Source organism: Fusarium keratoplasticum, chromosome 9 (genome assembly GCF_025433545.1).
Source record: "Fusarium keratoplasticum isolate Fu6.1 chromosome 9, whole genome shotgun sequence".
NCBI classification, from domain to species: Eukaryota; Fungi; Ascomycota; class Sordariomycetes; order Hypocreales; family Nectriaceae; genus Fusarium; species Fusarium keratoplasticum.
Genome location: NC_070537.1, coordinates 2872714 through 2898733, shown reverse-complemented (window position 1 = coordinate 2898733; position 26020 = coordinate 2872714). Strand labels below are relative to the sequence as shown.

At 50.0% G+C, this 26020-nt stretch overlaps 5 protein-coding genes and 1 pseudogene across 6 annotated transcripts, besides 1 other annotated feature; 3 read left to right on the top strand and 3 right to left on the bottom strand.

Moving 5' to 3' along the window:
* Positions 1-1637: 1637 nt before the first annotated feature.
* Positions 1638-2855, bottom strand: NCS57_01181000 (uncharacterized protein; the record flags this gene model as incomplete). Its single annotated transcript, XM_053061508.1, has 1 exon — positions 1638-2855. The coding sequence occupies one exon, from the start codon at positions 2853-2855 to the stop codon at positions 1638-1640; it is 1218 nt and encodes a 405-aa protein (XP_052909894.1).
* A 1797-nt stretch (positions 2856-4652) lies between these two features.
* Positions 4653-5672, top strand: NCS57_01180900 (uncharacterized protein; the record flags this gene model as incomplete). The annotated part of the gene is made up of 2 exons (XM_053061507.1): positions 4653-5195; positions 5253-5672. The coding sequence occupies 2 exons, from the start codon at positions 4653-4655 to the stop codon at positions 5670-5672; spliced, it is 963 nt and encodes a 320-aa protein (XP_052909893.1).
* A 324-nt stretch (positions 5673-5996) lies between these two features.
* On the bottom strand, positions 5997-6275 carry NCS57_01180800 (HET domain-containing protein; the record flags this gene model as incomplete). Its single annotated transcript, XM_053061506.1, has 1 exon — positions 5997-6275. The coding sequence occupies one exon, from the start codon at positions 6273-6275 to the stop codon at positions 5997-5999; it is 279 nt and encodes a 92-aa protein (XP_052909892.1).
* Positions 6276-13077: 6802 nt separating this feature from the next.
* NCS57_01180700 (NB-ARC domain-containing protein) lies at positions 13078-18169 on the top strand (the record flags this gene model as incomplete). Its single annotated transcript, XM_053061505.1, has 8 exons — positions 13078-13080; positions 13132-13312; positions 13362-14892; positions 14942-15451; positions 15497-15688; positions 15741-15955; positions 16472-17239; positions 17301-18169. 8 exons carry the CDS (start codon positions 13078-13080, stop codon positions 18167-18169), a joined length of 4269 nt encoding a protein of 1422 aa, XP_052909891.1.
* Positions 18170-18815: 646 nt separating this feature from the next.
* NCS57_01180600 (uncharacterized protein) lies at positions 18816-20858 on the bottom strand (the record flags this gene model as incomplete). The annotated part of the gene is made up of 9 exons (XM_053061504.1): positions 18816-19008; positions 19071-19189; positions 19243-19500; positions 19567-19651; positions 19698-19801; positions 19860-20183; positions 20239-20491; positions 20545-20647; positions 20702-20858. The coding sequence occupies 9 exons, from the start codon at positions 20856-20858 to the stop codon at positions 18816-18818; spliced, it is 1596 nt and encodes a 531-aa protein (XP_052909890.1).
* A 645-nt stretch (positions 20859-21503) lies between these two features.
* NCS57_01180500 lies at positions 21504-22516 on the top strand (annotated as a pseudogene). The gene is made up of 3 exons: positions 21504-21958; positions 22006-22233; positions 22291-22516.
* Positions 21504-22516: a sequence feature.
* Positions 22517-26020: the final 3504 nt, after the last annotated feature.

Below are 26020 nucleotides of genomic sequence, written 5' to 3'. Positions count from 1 at the left end.
TGGTGAAATACGCAGCGCAGCTGCTTGTAAATCGAATGGGCGATCCGTCGAACCCTATGAAAATGTATGTGACGGGGGCGATGGATGCCATATCTGTGCTCTTGTTTGCATTTATCATCTTCAGTACCCAGACCGGGATTCTCAATCGCGCTGGGTGCTACCGACAGTGCAAGGACGGCGGCGAATGCGGCATCTATCCTGCCTCGGTTACATGGGGGGTCGTTCAAAAGAGGCTTCGTGGAATGTACCCGGGCATCTTATTTGGGTTTCTTGGGATGCAACTTATTTTCTGTGCTGGGCTTTTGTACGTTTTCCGGGAGGCTAGGAAGGTGTTTTTACAGGACGATGAGCCCCTAGCTGAAGGCAAAGGTGAAGCGAGAATGGACCAAAGGGAGAACCATGACATACAGCTCAGACCTCTTTTGGTTCAGGGGTGATTACGTGAATTCGTGACAGGATAGCAAATATTGTTATGTCACGCAGGGATGCTGAGTGCACTTGACAAAAGGTAGTTATTATTATCGTAATTATAATTATTCTTAGTTAAGTTTTTTATAATCTTAATAAGAGGCCCTTTAGGGCCTTATATCTTTAAATAATCCTATCTAGGACTTTAAACCTTAACCAGGGGGTTAGGTAATACGCAACTCTTCTGTTTATCTAATGGGCCAAGGCCACATCTTATGTCATTGCAAATTACAATTCACAAAAATCGTTTTTATTTCAGAGCCTGGAACATACACAATCAGTCAGAAATATAAGCACTGTCCCGTGAATGTTTATTCAGTCTCCGAAGCTAGTATATGCAAGGAAGAAAAACGGTTCGGACCATGGACCGTAACTGCGTGCGGTATCGCGACATGCGCGTCACAATTACTTGAGAGCCTGGACAATAGCGTTGTAGGCAGGCTTAGGCTTGAAGTTGGCGTTGAAGAGCAGAGGGTTCTTGCCAGTTCGCCACGAGCACTGGACATCCTAACCGGGATGCAATAAAGATATAGAACAAAGTTGAACAAATATGGAGATATAAAATATCCTGTATTTGCCCCAAGGACGAAGGTTAACAGGAGAATAGAAACTAAGAGTTGAGCAGTAAGACCGGCGAATGTCGAATGTTTAGCGAGCGCCTCAATAGCATTATAATGCTGCAACAACCAGTGGCTTAATGGCCGTGCCAATGACCGTGGCGATGACAACCCCGATGCTCACTGTGATGGTGTGCCTCTTCGTACTGGCATGGATCTTCGTCTGTGGAGCTCTTGTCGGTATCCTTGGCAGTCACACCTGAGGGAGGGTTTACCACACCGTTGACTGACGCAGCTGCAGTGGTATAGTAGGAATGGGCTGGAGCTTTGCTGGTTGAAAATGTTGAAGTCTTAGAGTGGAACAGGCTGCCTAGGCTTTTTCCTCCACCAGCTGAAGTCACAGTAAATTGTGAAGTCAGTTGCAGAGCAGCAGTTGAGGTCGGGGCCGACAATTGCGTTGCTCCGCTAGTGGGGTTTGCTGCCACACCGCAAACCGAAACCGTAACCTTTACCCGGTCGCGGGATAGGGACACATGGGTGTCCACCATTTGTGCCCTATTGTCAGATGTAAAGGCGTGTGCGGTTGAGAGGGCAATCTCGGGGAAGTTGAGTTCAACAGCCTGGGAAACGCTGCCGACATTGGTGAGCACCAAAAACTATGCTCTCGTCAACGTTCTCGAATGCTCCGATAATGGTATCCTGGGCGTTGTCTGAAGTATAAAGTCTCTGTGCCCCTGGGCGAATGTAGTGTGACCAATGGGCAAGAGCCCAGAGGGCGCTCGAAGGAGTAACTTTGCTACCGTCGCTCTCGATCAAGTGGGAGGCCGACTTTGCGTTGTTGACTTCCAGTCCCTCCCAGTAGACATAGGCCGAGAGGTCGGCATTAACGATCCCCTCGGCGATCTTGACTGCCCATGTGAAACCTTCGTTGAGAGCTCCGGTGCTGTACCACGCAGTGCCGAACGCATTGCGAAGGTCAGAGCCCTCTGTCATCCATGTCGGCAAGGTGGTGTTCATTGGTTGCTTGGGATCGCTGGAGTACGCGTGCGAGGTGATGACGGATAGGTACTTATCTGCCCCAAGCTCAGCCAGCTTCTGGGTGTATACCGTCTGAGACTTCCAGCCAATATTGTCACAGCAGGTGATCTTAACACTGCTAAAGCCTTTGGATTCCAGCGTCTTGTGGAGAATGGGGATTACATCTGCGGCCTGCTCGGCAGCCGACAGCATGAAATCCGAGCCATCACCCTCATTGAGGAAGCCGACGTGTGTGATAGGAATGCCAATCTCCTTGTAGTAGGTGAGATACTGTGTGATCAGCTGCGCATAACGAAGTTGCCAGTCACCAGACGCGCAAGTCACACCGCGGGTACCGCAAAGGCGGCCATAATGCTCCGCTGACTTCATATACGCTGGTGCGGACCAAGCATTGGCATAAATGGTGTCTACCTCATAGGTCATGGCCTCTTGGCTGAGCCATACCTGACCAGAATCAACGCCATCCCAGTGATAATCCAGTGGCTTGTCCGGGCTACCTGGGCTGGTATTCGCGATGCAGTCCCATGACCACTTGCTGGACCCAATACCATTCCGAATGATGGACAGGCCTGCGCCAGTAGTCGTGTTGAAGAGAAGACCTAGGCCCTTTTGCCGCGGAGTCGGGTCAAGGGCTTTGAACTTTGAAGCAGCGCCGAACGCTTGAGAGACACCAAGCGTTCGGCGCTGCTTCAAAGTTTGAAATCTTTTGCCGGCATCGATAGTGACTACAGTCCCGCCCAGCGCCAGGCCGAGGTGGGCGGTGAAAATAGCGAGGACGGCAAGGATCAACATGTTGATAGGTAATCAATGCAAGGCCTTTCGTAGAGACTAAGGGCTCAGGCAAAGCGCCTTATCGGAACAGGAGAAGGTCGGGGAAAATGAGACTCAGGTAGAGTGAAGTCAAGAAGGGTTTCGGTCGACGGAAAGGAGTATATAGACAAAGGAGTGTATGCAAGAATGAACAAGTAAATGAGTGAAGAGAATATTTGGATCAATCAATGAAAGAATGAATGAAGCGTCGAAGCTAGAGAATAGAGTCCTTAATCGACTATGGGCTGGTCGGTACGATTAAAACATAGCATTATACGACACTCAGTATTGAAGCTCTTCATAGCAAGTTATAACGAACCCTCGCTGTGATCTTGTCAAGAGTCTATTCGGAAGACCGGCACATCCCACGGACGGTAGACGAGTTGGTAGACGACCGTCATCGCATTGACAGGCCAGGAGCTCGGGAAGACGGCAGACCTGTGCACGTGTGTTCGAGTTTATGCCCGCGAATCACCATTCTAAGCTGGAGAGACGAATGGCAAGAGGTTGAGCAGTACGGATAGAATGCCGTTTCCACCCTGCATGTTCACTTCACTACCAGTTAGCGTATAGGTTGCGTTAAATTCGAGGGGCCATGAAGAAGAATTACGCGCGCGGGACTATGGCAAGCCTTGCCCGTTGGTTCATCGTTTAATATCCGTAACCGATCATATTTGTGCCTAACCGAGCTTCCTAGCGTGTTTCATAACGCACCCAATGAACCAACGCGGAATATCATCCGTACGGGAACCCCGTTGGAAGCATACGACCTAAGCCCCATCAAACCCGATTCTCAACTGTGCATCAGGACATGATCTCCCCATTTGACACACCTTGGCAAATGCTTGTCCAGCCTCAGACCACACGATTGAACAGGGGGGTTTCGACTCACTTCCTAGTAGCTGAATTAAATGTGAATGACCAATCACTTCCATGCTGTTACTAGGGAAAGAGTCTGTTGGTGTGTTCTCTTATTATGTTTCTTACTCTGAAATCCAAGATAATAGATTCTGATCCTTCCGTGCTTTGTTAAGTAATAGGCATCTAACAGTTAAACCACTTGGTTATCATCCCCTGGGCGCTAGGTTATTGTCTTATATTGTTATTACACTACTCTCGCCTATCTTGCTAGAACTGGAGTACCTATGCGCTTCCTTGCCACAGCGAAAACCCCTACCTCTTCAGGCGGGATGAAATCCCCTGTGCGGCTCCTTTCCGCGTGAAGATAACAACTTTTTCTCTCAACTAATCACGCCCCCTCTTCCTTCCTCATTTGTACATTACTCTCTATGACAGACATGGAAGGAGTCAGCCCACCGCAATTTCCGCAAGGCGCCACAGACAAAAGAGCTTGAATGTTCTACTAACGCACTTTCCCACAGATGGTGGAACGTTAGAGGTTCCAGAATATGCACAGTCGTTGAATTTTGCTGAGGAGGGTACAGATGATATGATTGTGTTCGGATAAACGGCAGGTTCAACAGGGACCATTGTGAGCTGGCAAGCGGTAGGCAGCCTCTGCAGGGCTGTCTCCAGTGGAAGTCCTGTGCAACCGCCATCGGTCAAAGAACGATCGAGTATATATATATATAAAACAACGACAAGAGCCATCAGAGACAGGTTGCGTGTCCAACGAGCACTCAGACTCTTCATTGTCACTCTTTTACTCATTCTTTGTTTTCTTCTTTAACCGTCAGGGATTCCAGTCTCTTTTTGCCCTGATATTTTCCCAAAGTCCTCTTGAGCCACTCTTTTGTCCGTTTTCGCAACAAAACCGAAATGAAGACTGGAACCCTCTTTTCTTTCGCCGTCATGCTGCTGGCTGGCCTGACGGCTACCGCTGAAGCCTCCTCTTGCCGACTGCGACCACACGGCCATAGCCACGGCCACAAGAAGCACAAAGGTTCCGCTGTGGATGCAATCCAGCCTAACCTGACCGCTGTTCCTACTTTGTCGGCCGCTCGCCCTTTTCACGCGAAGCCCACCACGGTTGTAGCTGTTCCGTCGGCTCACGCCTCAGCTGTAGTTAACAGGCCGGTTGCCGCCAAGCCATCAACAGCGCCTGCCAAGAAGCTGTCTGCCCAGCCAGCTGAGGATACGACCCCTGCCTCTGAAATCTTTTGGGGTGTGGGTACCCGATACGGCACCACATCCTGCACTGAGCTGGACTGCTGGCAGCATGGTGCTTGCAGCTTCGTTGGCTACGACCTCCCAGCAAGCATCGATGGATCCACCTGTGTCTCTGACGATATCTGGGACAACGGTGGTAACTGCGGCGGCTGCATTGCGGTCACCTACAAGGGCAAGACCCTCAAGATCATGGTAGGAATATCCTGCGGTATCTTATTAGCAATAGACCAGAATTACTAACGACTCAAGGTGACAAACCGGACGGGTGGCAACGGGACTCACCTCGACATGACCCCGGACACATACTCGAAGCTGACCAACGGCGTCACCGCAGGTGGTGTTGATGGCATCAAGTGGGAGTGGATTAGTTGCCCATTTGGCGACACTGACCCTCTCCAGATTCATATGCACAGTGGTTCGTCTCGGTGGTGGTTTGCTGCCACAATTGAGAATGGCCGTCTCCGAACCAAGGCCGTCGAAGTCAGCGCCGATCAAGGAAAAACGTGGAAGCCAACGACTCGAAAGAGCGTCAACATGTACGTTCTCGAGGGAAGCCTTCCTAGTGACACGGCCTGGGTCCGCGCTACGAGCATCGAAGGGCATCAGGTTGTTGTCAAAGATGTCGCTCTCAAGTCTGGCCAGATTACCAAGGCGACTGAGAACTACTGAGATAGCGTAGCCTTGATCAGCGACTGCCCTAAACCAAACACACAAGGAGCCAATCATATAGTGAGTGGTCTGGGCATGCTGTAACCCTAGTCGCATCTGCAACCGTTGTTGGGGGTGTTGCACCAAACTTTCTTTCTTTCTTTCTATCCTTAAGACTGGCAGGCGACGTGCGCGAAATTGGATGGCACAGTTCAGAGAGGATCATAACCTCTATCCATTGATCCAGAGGATCTCGTCATGGTCGTCAAGACGCCAGATGTTGTATTTTTTTTTCAAGGTGTTTGCTGTGTGCGGGGTTTTAATATACAAGAGGCCGTGTGCCTCTTATTGCAGGATGGAGTTGATGGCCTCGGAAAGCTCAGTACTTGACGACTTGTCGATACAGCATGTATCGATCCAAACGTAGCGGAATCCTTCCTTCTCAGCGATGCTGCAGAAGTTTTCCACCTTTTGCCAGCCCTTTTTCAAGGGCGCCGTTCCCAGCGTGATGTCCTGGAATAGGACCTCATCGTCGTCCCATCGGTGCGAGAGGATAGCATAGGACACGCGAGTTTCGTCAGTAAACTCCTCCAGCGTTCCTGACTCAATCTTTAGTAGCCGCATGGTTGTGCTTGAAGGAGTTTCCGTCTAATAGGGGTTTTGTGACTGCCACTAAACGAAGCTATTTCGAGGGATATTCTGGCTTCAACCCCGACGTTTCCGTGGGGTTTGTCGCCTGACTTTGACCAAACAATTGCCGCATGCAAGCGCCCGGAACATTATTAGATCCGATTCAACCAGACAAGACGCTCAAAGAACAGTAAAAACTCAAAGTTAAGATCAAATGGTCACTGAAGTCTATGAGGCCCTCGTCGTTCTTATCCCCTTGATAAGTTGATCTTCATTGATACAACTGCTTGGCCCACATCTCCTGCGAATGTCAACACAGCGAAGCGGCAGTGAGCGAGACTGATCTAAACCCCGAAGAAAATTGGAGTTGAAGAAAGCACCAAGAGTGCCGAGGTCGTTGTTGTTGGCCGACACTGATGATGGTGGTGTGGAAAAGCCCGAACTCCACCATTTCACTCCGAGGCCGCTTTCCACATGTGGTGTGGCAGGCGACCAAGAGCTTCGCCTCACAATCCAAGTCTGTGTCATTAAAAAAATTGCTCGATGCTTGCTCTGAAACCGGAATGTTTACGTCAGTGAGCAGTGACATGGAACGGGTGGCGGCCTCTATACCCAACTTTGCGGATCGGGCTCGGAATCAACAGAACTGCAAAGCGTAACTTCCGCCTGCTTTGTATGGCAGCTTGGTTCGAATGAGGGGCAAGGCAAGGTCCTGTATGCCGCTAGTGGCCACGACCAGGCTCTTTGAATATAGGTGGGTGACCGGCGGGCGGGCGGAAGCAAACTCCCGCTGTGCATAGCCGAGCTGAAAGCATGGATGCAGCCAGTGGGTACATCCCAGATATTGATAAGAGCTGAAAGCTGATCAGGCTCGGGTCTCTTCGGCCACACGTTCCAGGTTCACCCCGCTGATTCTTAGGTAGCGTTTTGCTGTCCGCATGATGTGGTTGAGGCAAGCTCGGGTTCTTCCAGATCACATCTCAGCAAGAGTTGGTCAGATACGCTTGCCCAGAGTCCAGAGTTCGTGAAGCCTGGGAGGGCATCCCTGACAACCAGTTAATCTCCTGGTAACTCAACTCCAACCATGTTGCCAGTCAAGACCTTGGCTTAAGTACTCTAGCATACCTACATCGTATCAAGAAGAAAATTCATTTGTGAACTAACCAGGTGTGGCTGATGTGCTCAAAACTGCATCTATGTCTTAGCGAGCTTATCAGCAGCCAAGACATAATTCCGAAGATAGCTTCCGGGCCAAGCAAGCCCAGCTCCCGACATGACTGAAGTGCCTTTATTATTGTCACACGGGCATCTCAACCGTCCTCTCAAAAGTCGACACTCTCGTGGATCAGCCCACAAGCCATAAGAAGTGCAATGACGGGGTCTCAACCGGTGTGAGGGACACCTCGCCGCATCTTACTTGACTGGCCACGTCAATTTAACCGCTGAGACTGCGGCATAATAAACAGCTGCAGATGTCTCCGATGCCCCGATTCTCAGGACCAAGCAGACTCTGTCCTCTCTTGACTTGGGCTTGAGACAACCCGACTCAAGGCGCTTAACTGTTACACGGCAGGGTATAAAGGTTTAGCAATCAGCCATCAAGTTGATAGGGACAAAGCTCATATGGGTTAGTGCCGCTCCATTGAGGGAAACCTGTTCTGCGTCATAGTACCGCGGAACTTAGCGCTAACGGTCGAAAATAAGATAAACATAGCTTAATATTCAGCGAGGAGGCTAGAAGCTCGAAATCGCAAATATGGCCGAGCTGGAGTAATGAGAGCCTGCATCCGTACTCTCCGTTGCTATTCCAGCTACATAAAGCCGCCCCCGCTATCCAATCGCACGCTTTGCTTCATGGTACCGAGCCTTGACAGCACTACGTGGGTCAAGAAATGACCGAGAAACTGGTATCATGAGGTAGATTGATTTCCTCGAAAGTATTATAAGAAAATTGTAAAGATATCGTAAAAATAAGAAAAGATGTATCCTAAAGGAGGCCATCTTTAGAAATATCCTATTTTGTTTATTTATTCTTGATACGTATTATTTAGTACCTTTGTGGGAGGATGAGCTAAAGCCTTTATCCTGGTGCCTCGTCTTTTCTCAACCGGGGTGAGCACCTGTTGCAGGGTACACAGCACAGCCTTGTTGCAAGGGCAGACCCCCGCACACGAGCATCAGCTGAGCCTGTGTTGGAATGTCTTCCCAAAGCCCTCATCTTCTCTCATCACCATCGATCTCCAGCCGAAGACAGTGCGATCTCTAGACCTTGTATCTATCATCTTCCATCAATTATCAGACACGACTGATCAACGACGATTCGGCCATACGGATAGGAGCAACATGACGAGGTCCGGGACAGTCAGTAGTCGGGACGACTACATCTTTACCATCTCGGGAACTCGGTACATGGCGCCTCGCTCACGCATGGTGAGATTACTGTCTTTTAAACGTATCATTTTAATAAATAATTACTTGCAAGGATCTCGCCCTGCCCATTCCAAACTATGCTCTCGTCACCGTCGTTACGCTCCCACGGCATGAAAGCATCCAAATCACCGTGGAATGGCTGCAAGACCGCCTCAGTTTGTACAGCAAAGATGACGTATTCAACAACAGCTTCCTCACCAACGTTGTCTTCCATGGCCCAGAGCAAGACACAGCTACCTTCACGAAGGAAGCCGCCGATTATCTTGAGGGGCTCGGTACCCAAACTATATCCTTCTGTTCCTTATCGGGGCTTCTTCCAGGCCCGTATGTCTATGTCAACCGGCAGCTCAGACATGTCTGGAAGCTGGTGGACGATTCCAACGGAACCTGCATGGTCACATTGAAACCACGCTCAAGGTCAGAAGTCCCTACCGCTACAAGATCTCATCATTTAACACATCTCAGCTTCTCCGATCCATTTGAGTCTTTTCCATTGCGAAGCTCAGACGACCAGTTCTCTTGCTTCCCCCTCTCATCCCGGATCCCGTTCCAAGAAACACCAGCCTCCCCTCTTGCTGGTCTCCGAATTGTCATCAAGGATAATATCCATCTCCAAGGCATCAGGACATCAGTGGGAAACCGCGCTTTCTACAACACCTACCCACCACGTGATACTTCTGCCGAGTGCATCCGCAAGCTCCTCGATTTGGGAGCAGTCGTCTGCGGTAAGACCAAGCTAAACTCTTTCGGCAACTGGGAGGAGCCTACCGAGTACGTTGACTATCAAGCACCGTGGAATCCCCGCGGAGATGGATATCAGTCTCCTGGTGGCAGCAGCTCGGGAAGTGCGTCTGCTATTGCAGCCTACGACTGGCTTGACATTGCCATTGGAACAGACAGTGAGTTGAGATACCAGGCTGAGGTTTCTGCACCAGTTAACATTCGTTACTTATAGCATGGGGAAGTGTGACTCGACCCGCTCTCTGGTGTGGGTGTTTCGGCCTCAGGCCTAGCCAAGGGGCTGTCTCTGGGAAGGGTGTGGTGCCCTACGTGACGTGAGGACATTGATTGCCAGAGTTCAACTCTTGTCTGACGATGATAGATCATGGGATGTTCCAGGCATTCTTGCAAGAGACCTGGACAAATGCCAGGCCTTTGCAACCAAGTGGCTTGATCTCAACGCATTTGCACCACCCAAGGTACGTAACTCGAAGGTTTCGGATCCCTTGCTGACTCACAGCGAAGCCATTCTCTTCTATTATCTGGCCCACCGATTTCTGGAACATCATCGATCATGACCAAGCTCAACTGGCAAAGGGATTTGCAAAGGTGCTTCAAGAAGAACTGAATGTCTCGCTAGAGGAGCTTTCCTTTGAGCACATTTGGAACGATTCACCCCCCTCAGAGGCAAATGGCAAATCCCTGTCGGCCTTTATCAATCCAGTGAGGCTTCCTATAGTGCAAGGTCTCCGAAGTTACAGACTAATTAATCCAGGCCACGAGCTCTCTCGCCTACGATGTCTACCACAACTGTGACGATTTCCGTGCAAAGTATCGGGAAGTTTTTGGTTGTGCTCCATACACGACCCTCCCAAGCAAGCGACAATGGTGTGTACTAGTGCCCTATCCTCCAGTTGTGGCGCATATATCCAAGCTCCTGCAAATGTTCTGACTTGCCTAGGGAACTTGGGATGACAATTTCCAAGGAAGAGAGAGATGAAGGCTTTCGTAATATTGACACTTATAGGAAGTGGTTCCATCAGAGTATCCTCACAGGAACGCATGCCAACGCCCTCACGATACTCCCGCTTGAGACCATGACTCCTAGGTATCGAGATCAACCGCCAACGTAAGAAGCAACCAACAACCACGAGCTTTAGTACGCTGATCATTCCGCAGATTCAAGCGTCCCCCACAGGACGGCATCCATGCTTTAGCTATCGCACCGGTCCTCCAATCCCCTGTGCTGGCCGTCCCAAGTAAGCAGCCCAAGCAAGGTCAAATACACGGCTAACACCATTCCAGTCGTAGAAATCCCCTACCATTCAAGAATCACAGAGAAGGAAGAGAAGATGCCCTTTGTAGTAGCAATCATGGGCATGCCAGGTAAGTTTAGTCAGGCAAGATAGCCATGGTTGCTAACATTGCGTTCAGGAACCGATTTGGCTCTCCTGGATGCAGCAAGAAACGGGCTCACGAGAGCCGGCTTGCCGACTTCTGTTGAGACGGGAAAGACCATCTGGAAATAAAAGATTTTTCCCATGTTGAAACTCTGAGTTGCGTTGCAGAGTAGCGGCAGAATTGGTACGGCAATTCCTTGGTTCTTCTTTGGAGTGAGTTGAGCACTGCACAATAGCCTTACTACGACCGCCTATCAAGAATGCACGTTTTACGTAAATTCCAAAAACTTCCTGATAAGACTCACGTCATCTTTATTCCCTGAACGAAAATCATGCGAGATTGCGGGTAGCAAAAAATGCGAAGCTGCTTGGTGTACCTCAGTAAGCAATGAGAGTGCTGTAGAAAAGCCACGCTGCGTGATCTGATGCAGTTGGGGCCCCCATCACTGTTGATCTGGGCCAACAACCAGGCTGTGATCACACTGCTAAGGACTGGGACAGTGAGCGCTTCAGAGCTCTCAAAGTCGAGTTCGTTCTGGATATCGATATCACCAGTCGAGTCTACTAGGCTGTGCCAGGAAAGGGTTGCGTTGCCAAGTTCAACTTCAATTGACCTTCTAAGCTTGGAGTTGTCTCTTTGTTGGGAGCAACTGGAACCCTCAATTCGCCGATGGGTTGCACAACTCGACCTGTCGGAGCCATGTGCCCCCTCTGGCACCTACGCAAGGCGAAATAAATGAGACACTGAAGGTGCTGCCTCTTGCAAAACTCTCAACTTATTCATAAGAATTCTGTAAAACTTCTAAACTGGTGAGCAGATTTTTTAAGATAAATTAATACTCCACACAAATTTCCTTTATTTTTCTTATTTTTCTTTGTCTAGTTCTAGCTCCTCTTAGGGGGATGTGCGAACCTTTTCTTCTGTTTCTTCTTTTTTTCCTCACTCGCGAAACACCCACCTTCACGACGCAGACGCTGCATGTTGGTTACACAACTTGGACCGCATGATTAGCTCGAATCCGTCGAGCCACGCCCAGCTCCGGGGGAGTTCCCGGTGTGCAGAGCTGCTGATCACTGGCATCAAGTACCAAAGCAGGCTCTGCAACTCTCAACATCATTGGTTGTTTATCTCGTGTTATAACACGCCACAGCTCGACCCCCTACTTCTGCAGAACAATGACACCATAACATCATCCATCAAGCTGATCCATTGGCTCCCCCAAGCTTCCCCGCTCTGAAGAGTCCGAATCCATCCATCAGCATAACCGACCATGCCCGGCCTTAGTGAGGCTCCGCGCTGGGTGATCGGGGGAGTCTCGGTTTTGCCCCCGGTTTCCTCGGCGCAGATTCAGCCTGGCATTCAACCTTGAATTCTGCCTTGCCCGATTCCGTTCAACAATTTGGACTTTGATCACGAAATCCTTATCCATGCTGCGGTGGGTGTGAGCTATGCTTGATTTAGTGTTCGAGTCTCGGCGGCGCCAAGGGGAGGAGAACCAGCTGGAGTAGGTACTTCCATCACTGTTTCACGCAACTCTCTGATCATCCGCAGTATCGTGGCTATACCAGCAATAGGGTTGAACAAACCATCACGTTGGTTGAACTCGTCTGGCACATCTTGGCTCCAGAACCTGGTTGATGGTTGCGTCGCCCGAATCACAGTATGGGAATACGCCTACAAGCCTCTGCAGGATTCTGTAGCAAAGCAGTTGATCAAGGAGGGTTTCCATCTTGTCGAAGCACTGCACAGCCACTGCACTAAGCCCCGGGTAACCATCCGAGATGTCATGTCACAGACACCAACTGACGACATTCCAGTACAAGAAGGTCCCTATTGTTTTCATTTGTCACGGTTCAGGAGGTTTTGTCCTCAAAAAGGTCAATTGCCCAGAGCTTTGCTGTTGATCAGCTTCTGACTTTTCAAGGCTCTCTGTCTTTGTCGAGAGCAGTGTTACCATCTTCGGCCAGTCATTGATGTCGTGTCCGGCTTCATCTTTCTTGGATCACCTCACCTCATCGGCGATATTGAAGCCGCCAAAAAGTCTTTTGACTTATTAGTCAAGTGCAGAATCGGGGGAACTGTGAAAGGCTGGTCAAGTCTTACGGAGTTGTCAGACTTGATCGAGGTTTGCAAATCCTTCGAGCGTTTGAATATTCAAGGCCCTGTGGTATCTGCGTACGAGTCCAGAGAAACACATCTTAGTTCGAGTTTGTTTGCCAAATTCAGGAGTAAAACTCGAGGCCATATGGTAGGTCCGGTACATTCCTTGGTGTTGCTTCCCTTCACTCACTGGCTCCAGATTGTTCCCGAGTCTCTCAGCACTCTAAGAGTGCACAGCGAAAAATCGGTAAACAGCAAGTCAAATCATACTGATATTTGCAATCTACCAGTCGGGGGTGAACTATACAGCTCATGCGAGAACCTTGTCACTGAGGTTTTGCATAGTGCACCCCAGAGAATCGCCGAAAATGACAAGCCTTGTAAGCTCTGGCACAGTCGAACCAGGATCCTGGAGCTAATTACGGGAAGACATTATCCCTGGGGCTCTCAAAGACGATACACTCCGCAGTCCAAGCACTGCCTGCTTGACAAGGTTCGAGGATGTGGATATGACGTCTCAGCCAACATCTCTTCCAATCTCGTCTCCAGTTGATGCGACTACTGGAAGCTCGACTGTAGAGACATACGAAATTGTACCAGCGGTTGCGGCACTAGAGGTTTCTGTCAGAGACCCACAACTCCCGTGCTTCGTACTCGGCGACCACTGGAAGAAAGATGCCTTTGTGGGCAGAGAGGACACCTTGAAGATCCTCGATCAACATCTTCTCCCCGCAAATCTGAACCCCGACACAGGGCAAGAGTCTGATTCAAACTCTCAAGATGGATCAGACCTGCGCTCTTTTGCAATCTGTGGTCTTGGTGGCATCGGAAAGACCGAGTTGGCAGTCCAATATGCTCATTCCCGCAAGCGATACTTTGAGGCCATCTTCTGGCTCGGTGCAGACGACAGCAAGATCTTGGCCTCAAGTTTTGCCAACCTAGCAGTTCAGTTAGGTCTTGAGGATGAAGACTCGGTGGACGTCGCAGCCAGTCGAGACATTGTCATGGGCTGGCTCTCAAGGCCCCTGAGACAAACTTCCAAGCCAGATGAGCCAGGGAATTTTGTCAACTGGCTGTTGATCTTTGACAATGTCGATAATCTCGACGTCCTCGATGACTACTGGCCAAAGTTAGGGCGTGGCTCCGTGCTGATCACAAGCCGCGATCCCAATGCCAAGCAGAACATGTACATCCACGAGGGTCTGCGTCTACCCCCTCTCACCAACACGGAAACCGAGGTTCTCATGCAGAAGCTCACCCATGTGAGAGCAGACGACTACCAGAAGAATGCTCTAACTAAGATCGCGGAGAGACTTGATGGGCTTCCCCTGGTGATCAATCAGATGTCTGGCTTGTTCAGGTCATTCAGGTTGTCATACGTGGACTTTTTGGACTATCTTCAAGAGGAAGGCATCGAGAGGTTGTATGAAAAACAGTTTGGCTCCAGCGACAAGCAAAAGGCGCAATCTTTGGTCACTTACTGGGCACTTGATCGTCTTTCAGGTCCAACCAAGGCACTCCTGCAAGTAATGTGCTTGCTAGATCCCGATGATATCCCCGAGGACATCCTCATTGACAAGAGTGGTAGAGTGAGCCTGGCTGGCTACCCCAGAACCAGAAGCAACTACTACTCTGCAAGAAGGGAGCTATTGTCCTCTTCTCTCATCAACCAAAAGCGGAACAACAAGCTGTCTCTGCATCGCCTTGTTCAAGACACGACCAGGTCGATGATGGAGGAGGACCAGTTGGTCTCTGCATTTCAGGCGGCAGCAAAGCTCATTGTTTCTACTTGGCCCTTTCAGTCAATCAAGGATCATCACTCGACAGTGAGATTCAGCAAATGCGAGGACATATTCCCTTGTGTTCTTCGTCTTAAAGATGGGCTCAACTCAATTCTTGAGACTTCTCCTGATTTCCCGATGGACATCTCCCTTGCGCGGCTCTTTAACGATACAGGATGGTAGGGCTCTCCTTAGAATATCTTATGTATTGTTGCTGATCAGCTTTAGGTACATGTTTGAACGGGGTCTTCAGGAGGAGACAAGGCCATTCTGTGACCTGGCTCTTCTAATCGCTGAGCGACTAAAGAAGACGCACGGTACAGAGGCTATTGAATGCATTCGAGAGAGTCAACAGTTCATCGGAATCGCTCTCGTCGAGACGAACGAACACGCTCTGAGCATGGCTCACAAGCAGAAGTGGTTGGACATGCTGCTCGAAAGGAAATCAGATTCCGGAGCACCCATCGAGGACTACGAGCTTGGGTATGCCTACAACGAGATTGGCGTGGCCTATGGAAACGCCGACATGATTGGAGAGGCTATCGAAGCCTTTGTCAGATCCATCGAGATTTTCCAGGGGCTGGATGATTACGAAGACACCATGCTGGGGTGGCCTGAACCCAACCTGGGCTTCATGTACTGGCTGAAAGGAGATCTTGAGACTGCTGAAACAGCTTTGGTTGAGATCCTCGACATTCACGCGGCAGCCTGGGGAGTTGATGATACTCATTCTTTCAAGTAAGTCTAACGCCTTTGTAATGATCAACACTAACAGCTCTCCAGGACGGGCAAGATTCTCTACGGCCTTGGCAACGTGCTGGAATCACAAGGTCGCTTCGACGAGAGCCTTGGCTTCCACCTTCGCTGTCTCGAACAGTACAAGAAGGTCCTCGGCATGAACCACCACAGAGTTGGGGATGTTTGCCACAGGCTTGCTAGCCATTACATGCGAAAAGGACTATACAAGGAAGCCGCGTAAGTAATTATCTACTTTCAACACATTTGACTCAAGCTGATGGGATCTCAGGGAATATTTAGCTACCTCCCTACGGATATTCAAGTCCCGCTCGTACCTTGCCAACGAACTTGCACGAACGACGTTCAAGAGGAGCCAGCTACATCGGTTGATGGGAGAGGACAGTGAGGTGGACGAACTTCGAGAAAAGGCTTACAGGATAAGGAAGAAGTTGAAGCCTGGGGATACTGTTCCTGTCGAGAAACTTACAGAGGAGGATTTCGACAGTCTGGTTGCGTTCTGGTCTAGATAGTAGCCTGCTCGGAGCATCGGGCAATGCATGTAGTCCTCGGATGTCGGTAATGAGGACAACGTCAGCGAAAACCAGCCTCTTTTCAAGACATGCTTATCCTTGTTTATTGGGTCACAAATGTGCATTTCTCCCTCCTTTTTAACCGCCCGATGCAAGCCCAGGTCGGGTAATGGCTGAGCAAGGGTAGCAGAGCTGAACGCCTGAAATAACGCATGCATGAGGCAACGAGGCTCCGGGCTGAGAATGCCCAGCTGACTCCCATCATGTGATGAGAAGAATTTTATTTAAATTTTCTAGAGCCTCTTCATCTCCTTCTAACATGTTTCTAGTCCCTAAACTCGATCCGTGATGAACCTTGCGCCGCCTGGTACTCGTCCAAGGGGAAATCAGGCCAGGGCGACAAAAAAGAAGCAAAGCACGCAGCCCGACAGGTTACGTAAGTTTCTATTCTCTTTCTCAACTCTTTCAGCTGCTGACCGTCTCAATCTAGGCCCAGAAGAATACGCAAACGCTGTCCTGGGATACTCCAACCTTTCCACCGGCGCTGGTCAAAATCACATATCGCTTGGCCAGTATCTCCACGACCCTCCAGCCACGGTGCGCGTGGACCTGCAACCAGATGCCCAGGAATTTGTCACACTCTATCCACTCAGCATTGAGCAGTTTGGCAGACGGTCTTCTTCACAATCATCCAGGCAACACTCGCCCTCTGACGGAGATGGAGATGCTGAGTCTGCAGATGAGAACCGACATAAAGGCCAGACACCAACTTCCTTCCAGGAACCCAGCGAGTTCTACCACTTCAACTTGAATAAGCCTCCTGAAAACTGCATCATCTTTTTGCGCGGCTTCATGACAGCGCAATGGATCAACAACATCGGCGCCCGTTATTTCGTTGATCCAGAGTTCTTCTCTCGTCACCTAGATTTCAGTCCAGCTGACGACAGCGCAAGTAACTTTTCCATCCCTTCGTTGCCATCTTCATCCGCCCATCTCATTGAGCTGCCTGTCATCACGATTGGAAAGCGCACGGGATCTACATCTCAGCTGCGACCTGACAAGATTGACCAACTGAGGAGTGAGGGTGCATTATCCTTGTCCTCCCACTATCACGAAATCTCCAAGTTGTCGTCATCACAAATGGGGCTCGGGGACTCAATGATTCGGAACTTTTACGTCTTTGACGAGACGTACTTTGCAATCGAGCAACGCATCTCGATTTGCCTTCAATTAGCCAAGAGTCAAAAGACCTTTACCTGTTCGTTAAACCTGACAGATCTAGTCTCTTTTATAGACTATAAGCATGCTAACTCCTGCAGTACTTGTCTGGCTCGATGCTGGAGCCGACTTCCCCAACTTGACTCTCACTCCTTGGGCCGTTCGAACACCAGTGTCTTACTATCTCCCCGTTATCCGCCATAAACCCATGATTGCTCTAAAATGCCACCTTTTCGCGGACCAGCCATCAGACAGAATGGACTTTTCGGGTGGTAAAATCCAGTCCCTCTCAAACCTACCTCACGACTACGGGCGATCGCTTCGTCCAAGCATCAAAGCCAAAGATCCATTCTACAACCTCAACGAAATCTTCAACTTTGCAGCGAGCTCACAAGTGCAGTTCCTCAACCTCATCGATGTCAAGCTTGACAGCTATATATCCCGACCCGCCGATCAGGAATACGAGAGCTTGCCGGATCTCAAGTACACAAAGGAGATGCTGTACCGCCACCTTCAAAAGACAAAACAGGTACTTGAGAGCATCAGAAATGCTCAGCTCTCAACATGGCCTAAGGATGATTCCGATAGCAACAGAGCCGCCATTGCCGCTCAGAGCGTGGAACAAGATTTTAAGTACATACTAGATCGCACGATCATGCTCCACACACGCACCACCGAGGCCATTACGGTGCTAATGTCCAGCATGTCCATATCAGAATCTCAAAGGGCAATCGGCCAAGCACAACGTGTTGGAAAACTAACATTCCTGGCCTTCATTTTTGTCCCCTTGTCTTTCACCACCAGCTTCTTTGGGATGAACGTCACGCAGATAGAAAACACAAACTTGGGAATCTGGTGGTGGTTCGTCATGTCGGCACCTATAGTAGGGCTCGTGTTCACCTTGTATTTTGTCGATATATCAGTTCTGTGGGATGGGGCTTGTGAGTATATTCGGGCCAGATGGGGGTAATCATAGATTCTACGCATCAATAGTTGGGCATGTTAGAGCATCCTTCGCTGGGGTGTCCTGAGCCGGTATATTGCCAAGTCTCCAGCGTCCTCCCTCCTACTACATGATAGGTCGACCTGCATAACAGACTGGAAAAGTCCCCGATGCAAACGGCCTCGCCCCATCCCGTGGATTCCGCGAGTATCGGCAATCTTAAATTACGACGTTTCGCATGTACTTGTCGCATTGGCTTTCTTAAGGAATGATTTACGTAGGCAGGTCTACAAGACAACTATAGAATGATGATATGCCAAATAGTCGTCTAGGTATTCGTCGAGCTTAGGCATCGATCCTCGGGGTTTAGGAGAATCCCAAAAGCATTGAGAGCGTCCCAAGCACATAATGATCTAAGTATAAATATTTGAAAGCAGAAATCAGATCTATAGAACAGTCTTTAAAAACCTATCATCTACTTCAGAGTCCCCTTGAGATTTATCTCTTAATAAATATAATTATTTAATTTTTTTTAAAAAAAATCTTTTTTTAAAGTTTATAAGCTATATATTTAGCTAAATGAAACCTTTTATATAAACTAGCTTAGATAGCTAATACTAACCCTATCCTAACCCTAACCTAGCAGAATCGCCTATAAATAGATACCTAGGGACTAGGGAATAACAGGCATGCCTTCTAGTATAGGCACCGCCGCAGTCGCTATTAATCCATCCTTTAGGTATTTAAACCTCGCCTTAAATACCCAATAAGTACCAGAAAAGAGGAGTGTGGCCCCAACTATAACAGAAGCCCAGTTCATGTTGCCGATATTCTCACCAGCATCGACCGGGACGTAGAGTGGCATGCTACCAGTAGCAAGTTAGTAAGAGGAACCCTATCCAATGCAAAAGGGCAAGCAATGACTTACACGTAGATAACAATAACCAGACTGGCCCATGCAACGGAGATGTAGTTGATCAGATATCCCCAACGTCCGAGATCAAAATGGGAACGATCTGGGAGTACCGACCGGCCTCGAATAAGAGTCTACCCATACCGTGAGGATAAAGGCGCGAAAGCGGAATGTGAAAATTACTTACTACAATAACGGGAAGCGTATATCCGATTGTAAAAGACACACCGGCTCCACTGACAATAGCATTGAAAGCCAGATCACTTCCCAAGGAGATGACACCAAGCACAGCCTCAACCACGACCAGAACCAACATGAAGTTGAGTGGAATCTGCAGTTTGCGGTTCATCTTCTCAAGCCAATCGGACCACGGGAATGCCCTGTCCTGTGCCATTCGCCATCCAAGGCGGGAGCAGGAGGACAGAAGACCGGTGGACACCAGCAGCTAGAATGACGAGTTAGCTGCAGGCTACATGTGGAATGCGAGGTATTAAGTGCATCACCGACTTACATTCACAACAATGAATACAACTGCAATGAATATGCCTCCACCAATGCTGCCGGTCACGTCCGTTAACCAGTCGACGTAGGGAGAACTACCAATTAGCACGACTTCGAAGCAGTACGGGGATGGGTACTCACAGAGCTACTGCGTATGTCTCGTAGTTACCGCAGCAGTACAGGAGCACGAGGTCGGTGATCAAAGTCATGACGCCGGAGAAGACCATGGACCAGACCATAGCTCTCTACAAGCCAAGTTGTAAGCGGGAAGTCTCTTATCACACAGGGTGAGAATGAACTTACCGGTGCGTCTTCTGCGGCATTCTTCATCTCCTCCACCAAATGCATCATGCTGTCCGTCCCGTAAAGTCCATACAGGGGGTTGTAGAAACCGAGGATAAATACCCATCCATTGCTGCTGTATCCTGAGTTATTCAGGAACGTGGTGAAGACAAACTTTGCGTCCGCCTTGGGCGCCGTAACCAGCACGGTGATAGCCCAGCCAAAGAATCCGAGGACGGTAAAGACAGCTCCCACAGTACTGTAAATGGGGAGCACCTCGGGCTTGAGGTTGAGCAGGATAGGGACGACGAGCAGAAGCAAGTAGATGAGGAAGGTCTGGTATGGCTGAGGAATCGTCAGGAGGCTATAAAATGGCAGGTTTTCAAGGGCATTGAATTACCTGCCAGTCAACGTTGGGGTGAAATATCGTGACCATGGTCGAGATAATATTCGCGCTGTTCAGCGTGCAGGATGCACCTGTTGCGACCTCTGCGAGAATCAAGCACCATCCGACCGCGTACGAGAGGAATGGTCTGTATGTCGCCGTAGCTAGCCGTTGAACGTAGAATTGCTGGCCGCCCGCCGTTGGCCAAATACCGCAGTACTCGGCAAGAGACGCCATGAGCAGTGTCTGCCCGATGGCAACAATGATACTATGATAATTTAGCTGGGGTCACTCCATCCCCATTCGACCCAAGGTACTCACGATCCATATATCAAGCCGACCGGTCCGCCAAGGTCAAAGATGGTTCCATACAAGACGACAATGCAAGTCCAGGTCGCCGAGATCATGACCTGGTAAGCACATACTGTTCATATCAGCGTTGTTGACGAACGCAGTGGTAGCAGGTACAGGCACCTACATGTCCAGAAGTTGTACACGCGCTTTAGTTCAGCGCTCTTCCCGAGAGCCATCAGAGCAGCATCGTCCGGGTTGATCAAGGAATCACCATGCTTCATTTCTTGGCCAGCGTCGTGACGGGGGGGCTTTTCCGTACTGCTTACTTTGGCAAGCTCCATTGTCGTCGTTCCGTGGATGAAAAAACTTGGTGCTGAGAGAAGAGCGTTCGATGTGGATGGGTGGACTGGTTATAAACAAGGTGCGCAAGAGGGTAGTCTAGAATCATAGAAACTGGAATAAAGGCGCCTCTTGCCTTGCCATGGGTGACGCACTTGGCGAATCGGAAACCACCCTTTATCTCGGGCTGATAGCGTAGCTTTACCACAAAGAATCAACCGAGTTTAGCTTGCGGGGAGATAGGCGCCCCCATTCCAGCCGATGCACGGAACCTATTTGGGGACCTGGATAATTAGCCAATAATCCACAGGAATGAGCAGCTTCAGCTGGCCAAAGAGGTGGGGCAGTGAAATAACAAGACATTCGAGGCCCGGTTTCTCTCCCGGGTAGCCCCATTGAGTTTGATCTCGGCAAGCCTCTCTGCCGACCAGCCGACTTGAGATTAGCGGCTCTCAAGAATCAAGATACCATCATCTTTCTCTCCCGACCAACCATTCCAGGCTTAGACTCTAACCTACTATCACGATACCATAGAGTCGTTCAGACAAGGCACTGTATCTATAAAGAATGGAAGGGGGGATTGCTGGAATCAGCTTGACACAACAACAACAATAACGCTCTTATTCTCCCGCATCCTGTCCTCAGTATTTTCTACTGTTCTTGACACCATGGCTATCGCCACTAACAAACCCACCTTTGCACGTCTCGACGCTGCGCAACCGTCTACAACTCCCGAAGCCCTCATCGAAGCTATCAAACGGGATGGCGGAGTAGTCGTTGAGAACCTCATCTCTCAGCAACTTGCGGAGCAGGTCAAGAAGGACCTCCAGCCACACTTTGACTCGGACATTCCCGACAAATCCGGCTTCTTCCCTGCGACGACGCAGCGAGCAACAGGTCTGTTTGCCATTTCTGACGCCTGCGTTGAGCTGGCTTGTAACCCTCTCTACATCGATGTTGCCAATGCTTTGTGCTCTTCATCCCTTACATACTGGGATAGAGAGAAGAGGGTGACTGTAAGCGGCAAGCCCATCATCTCATCTACCGTCGCTTTCCGGGTCAACCCTGGTGGTCAGCAACAGGTGCTGCACAGAGACGATGAGTACATCTACTGAACCCACCACTCACTACTTTGCTAATTGTATCAAGTGACTACCATCCGCACGACAAAGAACTACCGGTTATGATCGGTTGCGTAACCGCCTTAACTAAGACTACGAAAGAGAACGGCGCTACGATTGGAATACCAGGATCCCATCTCTGGGATCCCGAGCGACGACCATATGATGAGGAGGCTGTTCCTGCAGAGCTGGAGCCTGGCGATAGCTTTATTTTCCTTGGAAACCTCTACCACGCAGGAGGGAAGAATATCACCCAGTTAGTACCTTTCCCTAGCCACCGCATACTCAAGCTGGAATACTAATCGATATCCAGGAATGAACGCCGCGAAACAGTCGGCATCTTTCTCTGCAAGCCAACCCTGCGACCTGCTGAGAACCAATTCTTGGTGGTCCCTTTGGATAGGGCGCGGAAGCTGAAACCGCAGGCGCAGAGGCTGCTGGGATACGGGGTTTGCAAGCCGTCTCTGGGGTTCATGAACTACCAGGACCCAATGAAAGTATTGTTTGGAGTTGAAGATGAGGAGACAGTCTTGATGTGATTGATCACATTAAGTAAAGAGACGCTAGAATACAATGAAGGGAATCATCTGGTGCTCATTCTCTCGAGCGTACTGTATCCACCTTCCAACCGCGTGTGATTCTGACGCCGCCCAGTAGGCAATCAAAAACTGTATCACCGCGGTGTTGCAGGAGAACCCAGTGGCGGAAATCGATTTGACAAAAAGGTCGTGGATAGTACATTGCCTCTCCTTGTTGGCTCGGCATTCCGTGCCTGCGATAAAGAGAGGAAACGATACGTAGAGGGACACCGCAGGCACTGGCCAGGTCGTGATAAACATGATTTCGTCAAACAGAGAGTCGACCAATGAGGGAATAGCTTCTTCGGCCTTTGACCATGATGCAATGGCTTGGTAATTGTAAATCATGCACGCATAATACTGTGCGCGCACGACAGCGCCTAGACAAGCCTGCATCACGACGTCTTGTGATGACCCAGAGATGATGCCAGCACAAGCAGAATTGTAGACTTGCCTGAGCTTGGCTTTCCAACCATCCATATCGACATCTTCGGGTTCATGTCCCTGTTCCTTGGCGTGAAAGCGGTTCCTTTCGACCATGGTGATTGTGCAGAGCAGCTCAGTAAAGCCCCAGAAATGGTCGCCAAATGATGACGGGGACAGGGCTGGATGTTCCCGACCCGGATTTACTGTAAAGGAGGAGATGGTACCAAACGCTTCTAGATAGACCACCTCTTCAAGGAGGAATTGAGAAATAAGCCGCTGAGGTGACTGCCGGTGAGTTTGTGAGCTATATCGATCAAGGCTTGCGCGGCATCCTCGTAGATGAAGCTTCCAATCGACGGAATTAGGGATGAGCATCTCTGCGTAGCATAGTGATACTATGGTGGTGGTGATCTCGATCAACGAGGACGGGTCAGGCACCGGGCTACGGCCCAACTCGGAATTCAGCTTGGCGTTTAGGTCGCGCAAGCTAATGTCTCGGAAGTGATGGACCACGGGTGCCGCTTCGTCGTCGGCAGATGTCACCCATATGTGGGCAGCCGCAAGCCCTAGTATCGATACATGCAAACAGGTTGATCGCTGCGCCAGGGGCAGGACGAGACTCCGCCATGGGTTTTTGGGCCCGTCGAGCCATGCCAATAGAGGGGCAACCTCGTCGTGGAAGTGGCAAAGTAGTATTTCTCTCAGGGTTTGCGACGAATAGCGGTTAAAGAGTTGGGCGTTTGTCTCAAGATGGGGCGTTTGTATCACGTCGCGCTCAACGTCTGCAGCAGGGTTACTGGTCTCCCAAGGGGAGCCACCAAGTGAGCCTGTCGTAACACGGATTGGAGGATCATTTGACCTGCTTGGTGATGGCAGTGGAAGCTTTCTGCCCCTCAGTTTACCCCTGCTTGCTACGCCCTGGTCCCATCTAAGGAGAAGGCTGTAACCGGGACAACTCAGCGCTCGACTGGAGCACTTTTGACAGGATGGGAGGCTTCGATCGCATTTGATGCGGCGCCTTGTGCAGACCCGGCAGTCTGAGGAATCAGCGGATGTTTGAAGTTGGATGGATTGCCGCTCTCGACTTGCCTCGGGTTGCCGTCGGGCGATCGGAGGGCAGAGAGTCAAGACGGAGATTTCGCATCTTGACATTGCTTCTTGGCTCGACCTCCAAAGACATATGTGCGGAAACAAAACATTCAATTTAGAAGGTTTGGGCTCGTTCAAAACAACAACATATCTCGGTGTGCTTCAAGTGTTGATAAGCAAAGTGAGGAGGTGTGCTCACGTGATGGCCACAACCCCGCACTCTTTGAGGGCAACGTCGATGGCCTATCCTCATGCCAAATTGGGAAGCTCCCATTGCTGGCCATGATACCAGCTAAACATGAAACACAGATGTCGGTCGTGGGAGATGTTAGTACTGTGTTTCTCGCAAGGCTGTAATTCTCTACATGTTATCTTGCCTAATGAGCTATCTTATTCTATCTCTACCGCGATATATAGCCACAATGTTAAAGAATACTATTGAGCTGTAGTGGTCGAGAACCATTACCACTGGCCGCAGCTAAGAGGAAGCCGTTCAGGTCAAGACAAACATCCAGGAAACGGTCGCTCGCTCATGACCAAGGGCGCCGATATCGGTCACGTAGGGTAGGTGGTTCGACATGATCAAAGAGAGAAAAGGCGTTGCTTAGGCAGATTGCAAGAAGCTGGAGGATACTTTGAGAGAAGAGATGTCCTGGGCAAGAACGACCCCCACCCACCGTGGCGCATGCTTCTTGGACGCCACTCTGTGGCGCCATGATGGCTGTGGCGCACCGGAGAGCAGAACGTGGCGCCTTATCGATAAGCCATAACCCTTAGTCAGCAGAATTCCACTTCAACTTTGACTTGCTCCCCGAAGTCTTCGATCAAGTCATCTGAGGGCAGGGAAAAATGAGATGCCCTTCCATGCTGTTAATTTGTGTTCATCTTGAAAGGCGTGGCCGGTATCATCATCCTTGTGTGAAGTGTTGGCCTTGGTTGCCATCTCGACGCGCTTCGGCACTGTCCCAGAATGAAAAACCAGTTCATGAACCGTCAGAAGGCTCCGGCTGCAACTCGCACATGCAACGCGGGAGGACCCAAGAGAGCAGGAATTCTCTCTGGATATACATTAGAGTATCGCAGTCCTTCAAAAGCCTCAAGGTCGCAGCGTCGTGTCATGTATTGACGGATATTCAGCAAGCCGCAGATGGTAGTCTGGATGCTGTAGGGTAGGCGCCAATTTCGTGAAGCCGTTGGCATCCGACTTGACCAGTGAAGTGACACAATCAACGCCGTGCTGATCTGGGTAAGTCATATCAAAACAGGGACGCGACTTGAGCTAATGCGAGATCTATCAAGATGATGGCAGCTCGGGCGCAACGTGTGATGGCTCGCGGGCCATCATCCCAATTCTAGACGACTCGGCCATGAGCTTACATGGGAGGTTTAAGTGAAGTGATGGCCTAGACAGGCAAATGCTCTTGTGACTTTGATGCTCTAAGGCCTTGGCCTCTTGTCGCCAAGGTGCTGGCTGAAGACAAGCACTCTGGGCGATGACGCGGCGCAGCACAATCCCTCCAATTTGCGACTCTTCCCTCATTTGGACGGCGATCACCCGCTCTGCCAAGGATGAAATCAACTACATGAAGATTCGTTTCGGCAGTTGATGTATGCGAAATCTGGACGTTAACGCGCTCTTCTTCCTGCTGAGTTTTGCGATAGAAGAGCATCAGGGCCGGCGATACCGATCAAACTCTTTACCTTGCGCGCCAATGACGACACACAAACGGACCCACATTTCTACGTTCTGATTGGTGTTTCACCTGGCTTCACCTGGCCACCTTGTTCTCACCGTCCCTGATCAATCACCATTTCGAAGAATCTTCTTACAGTACCACCCCACGCCGTCATAAAGAACTCTGTCAAAGAACTTTTCAGAAGAACCTTATCGACTGTGGCGAGGCCCTCACTCTCATCACTCTGCCAAGTCCAAAACCTGGCATCCGTCGG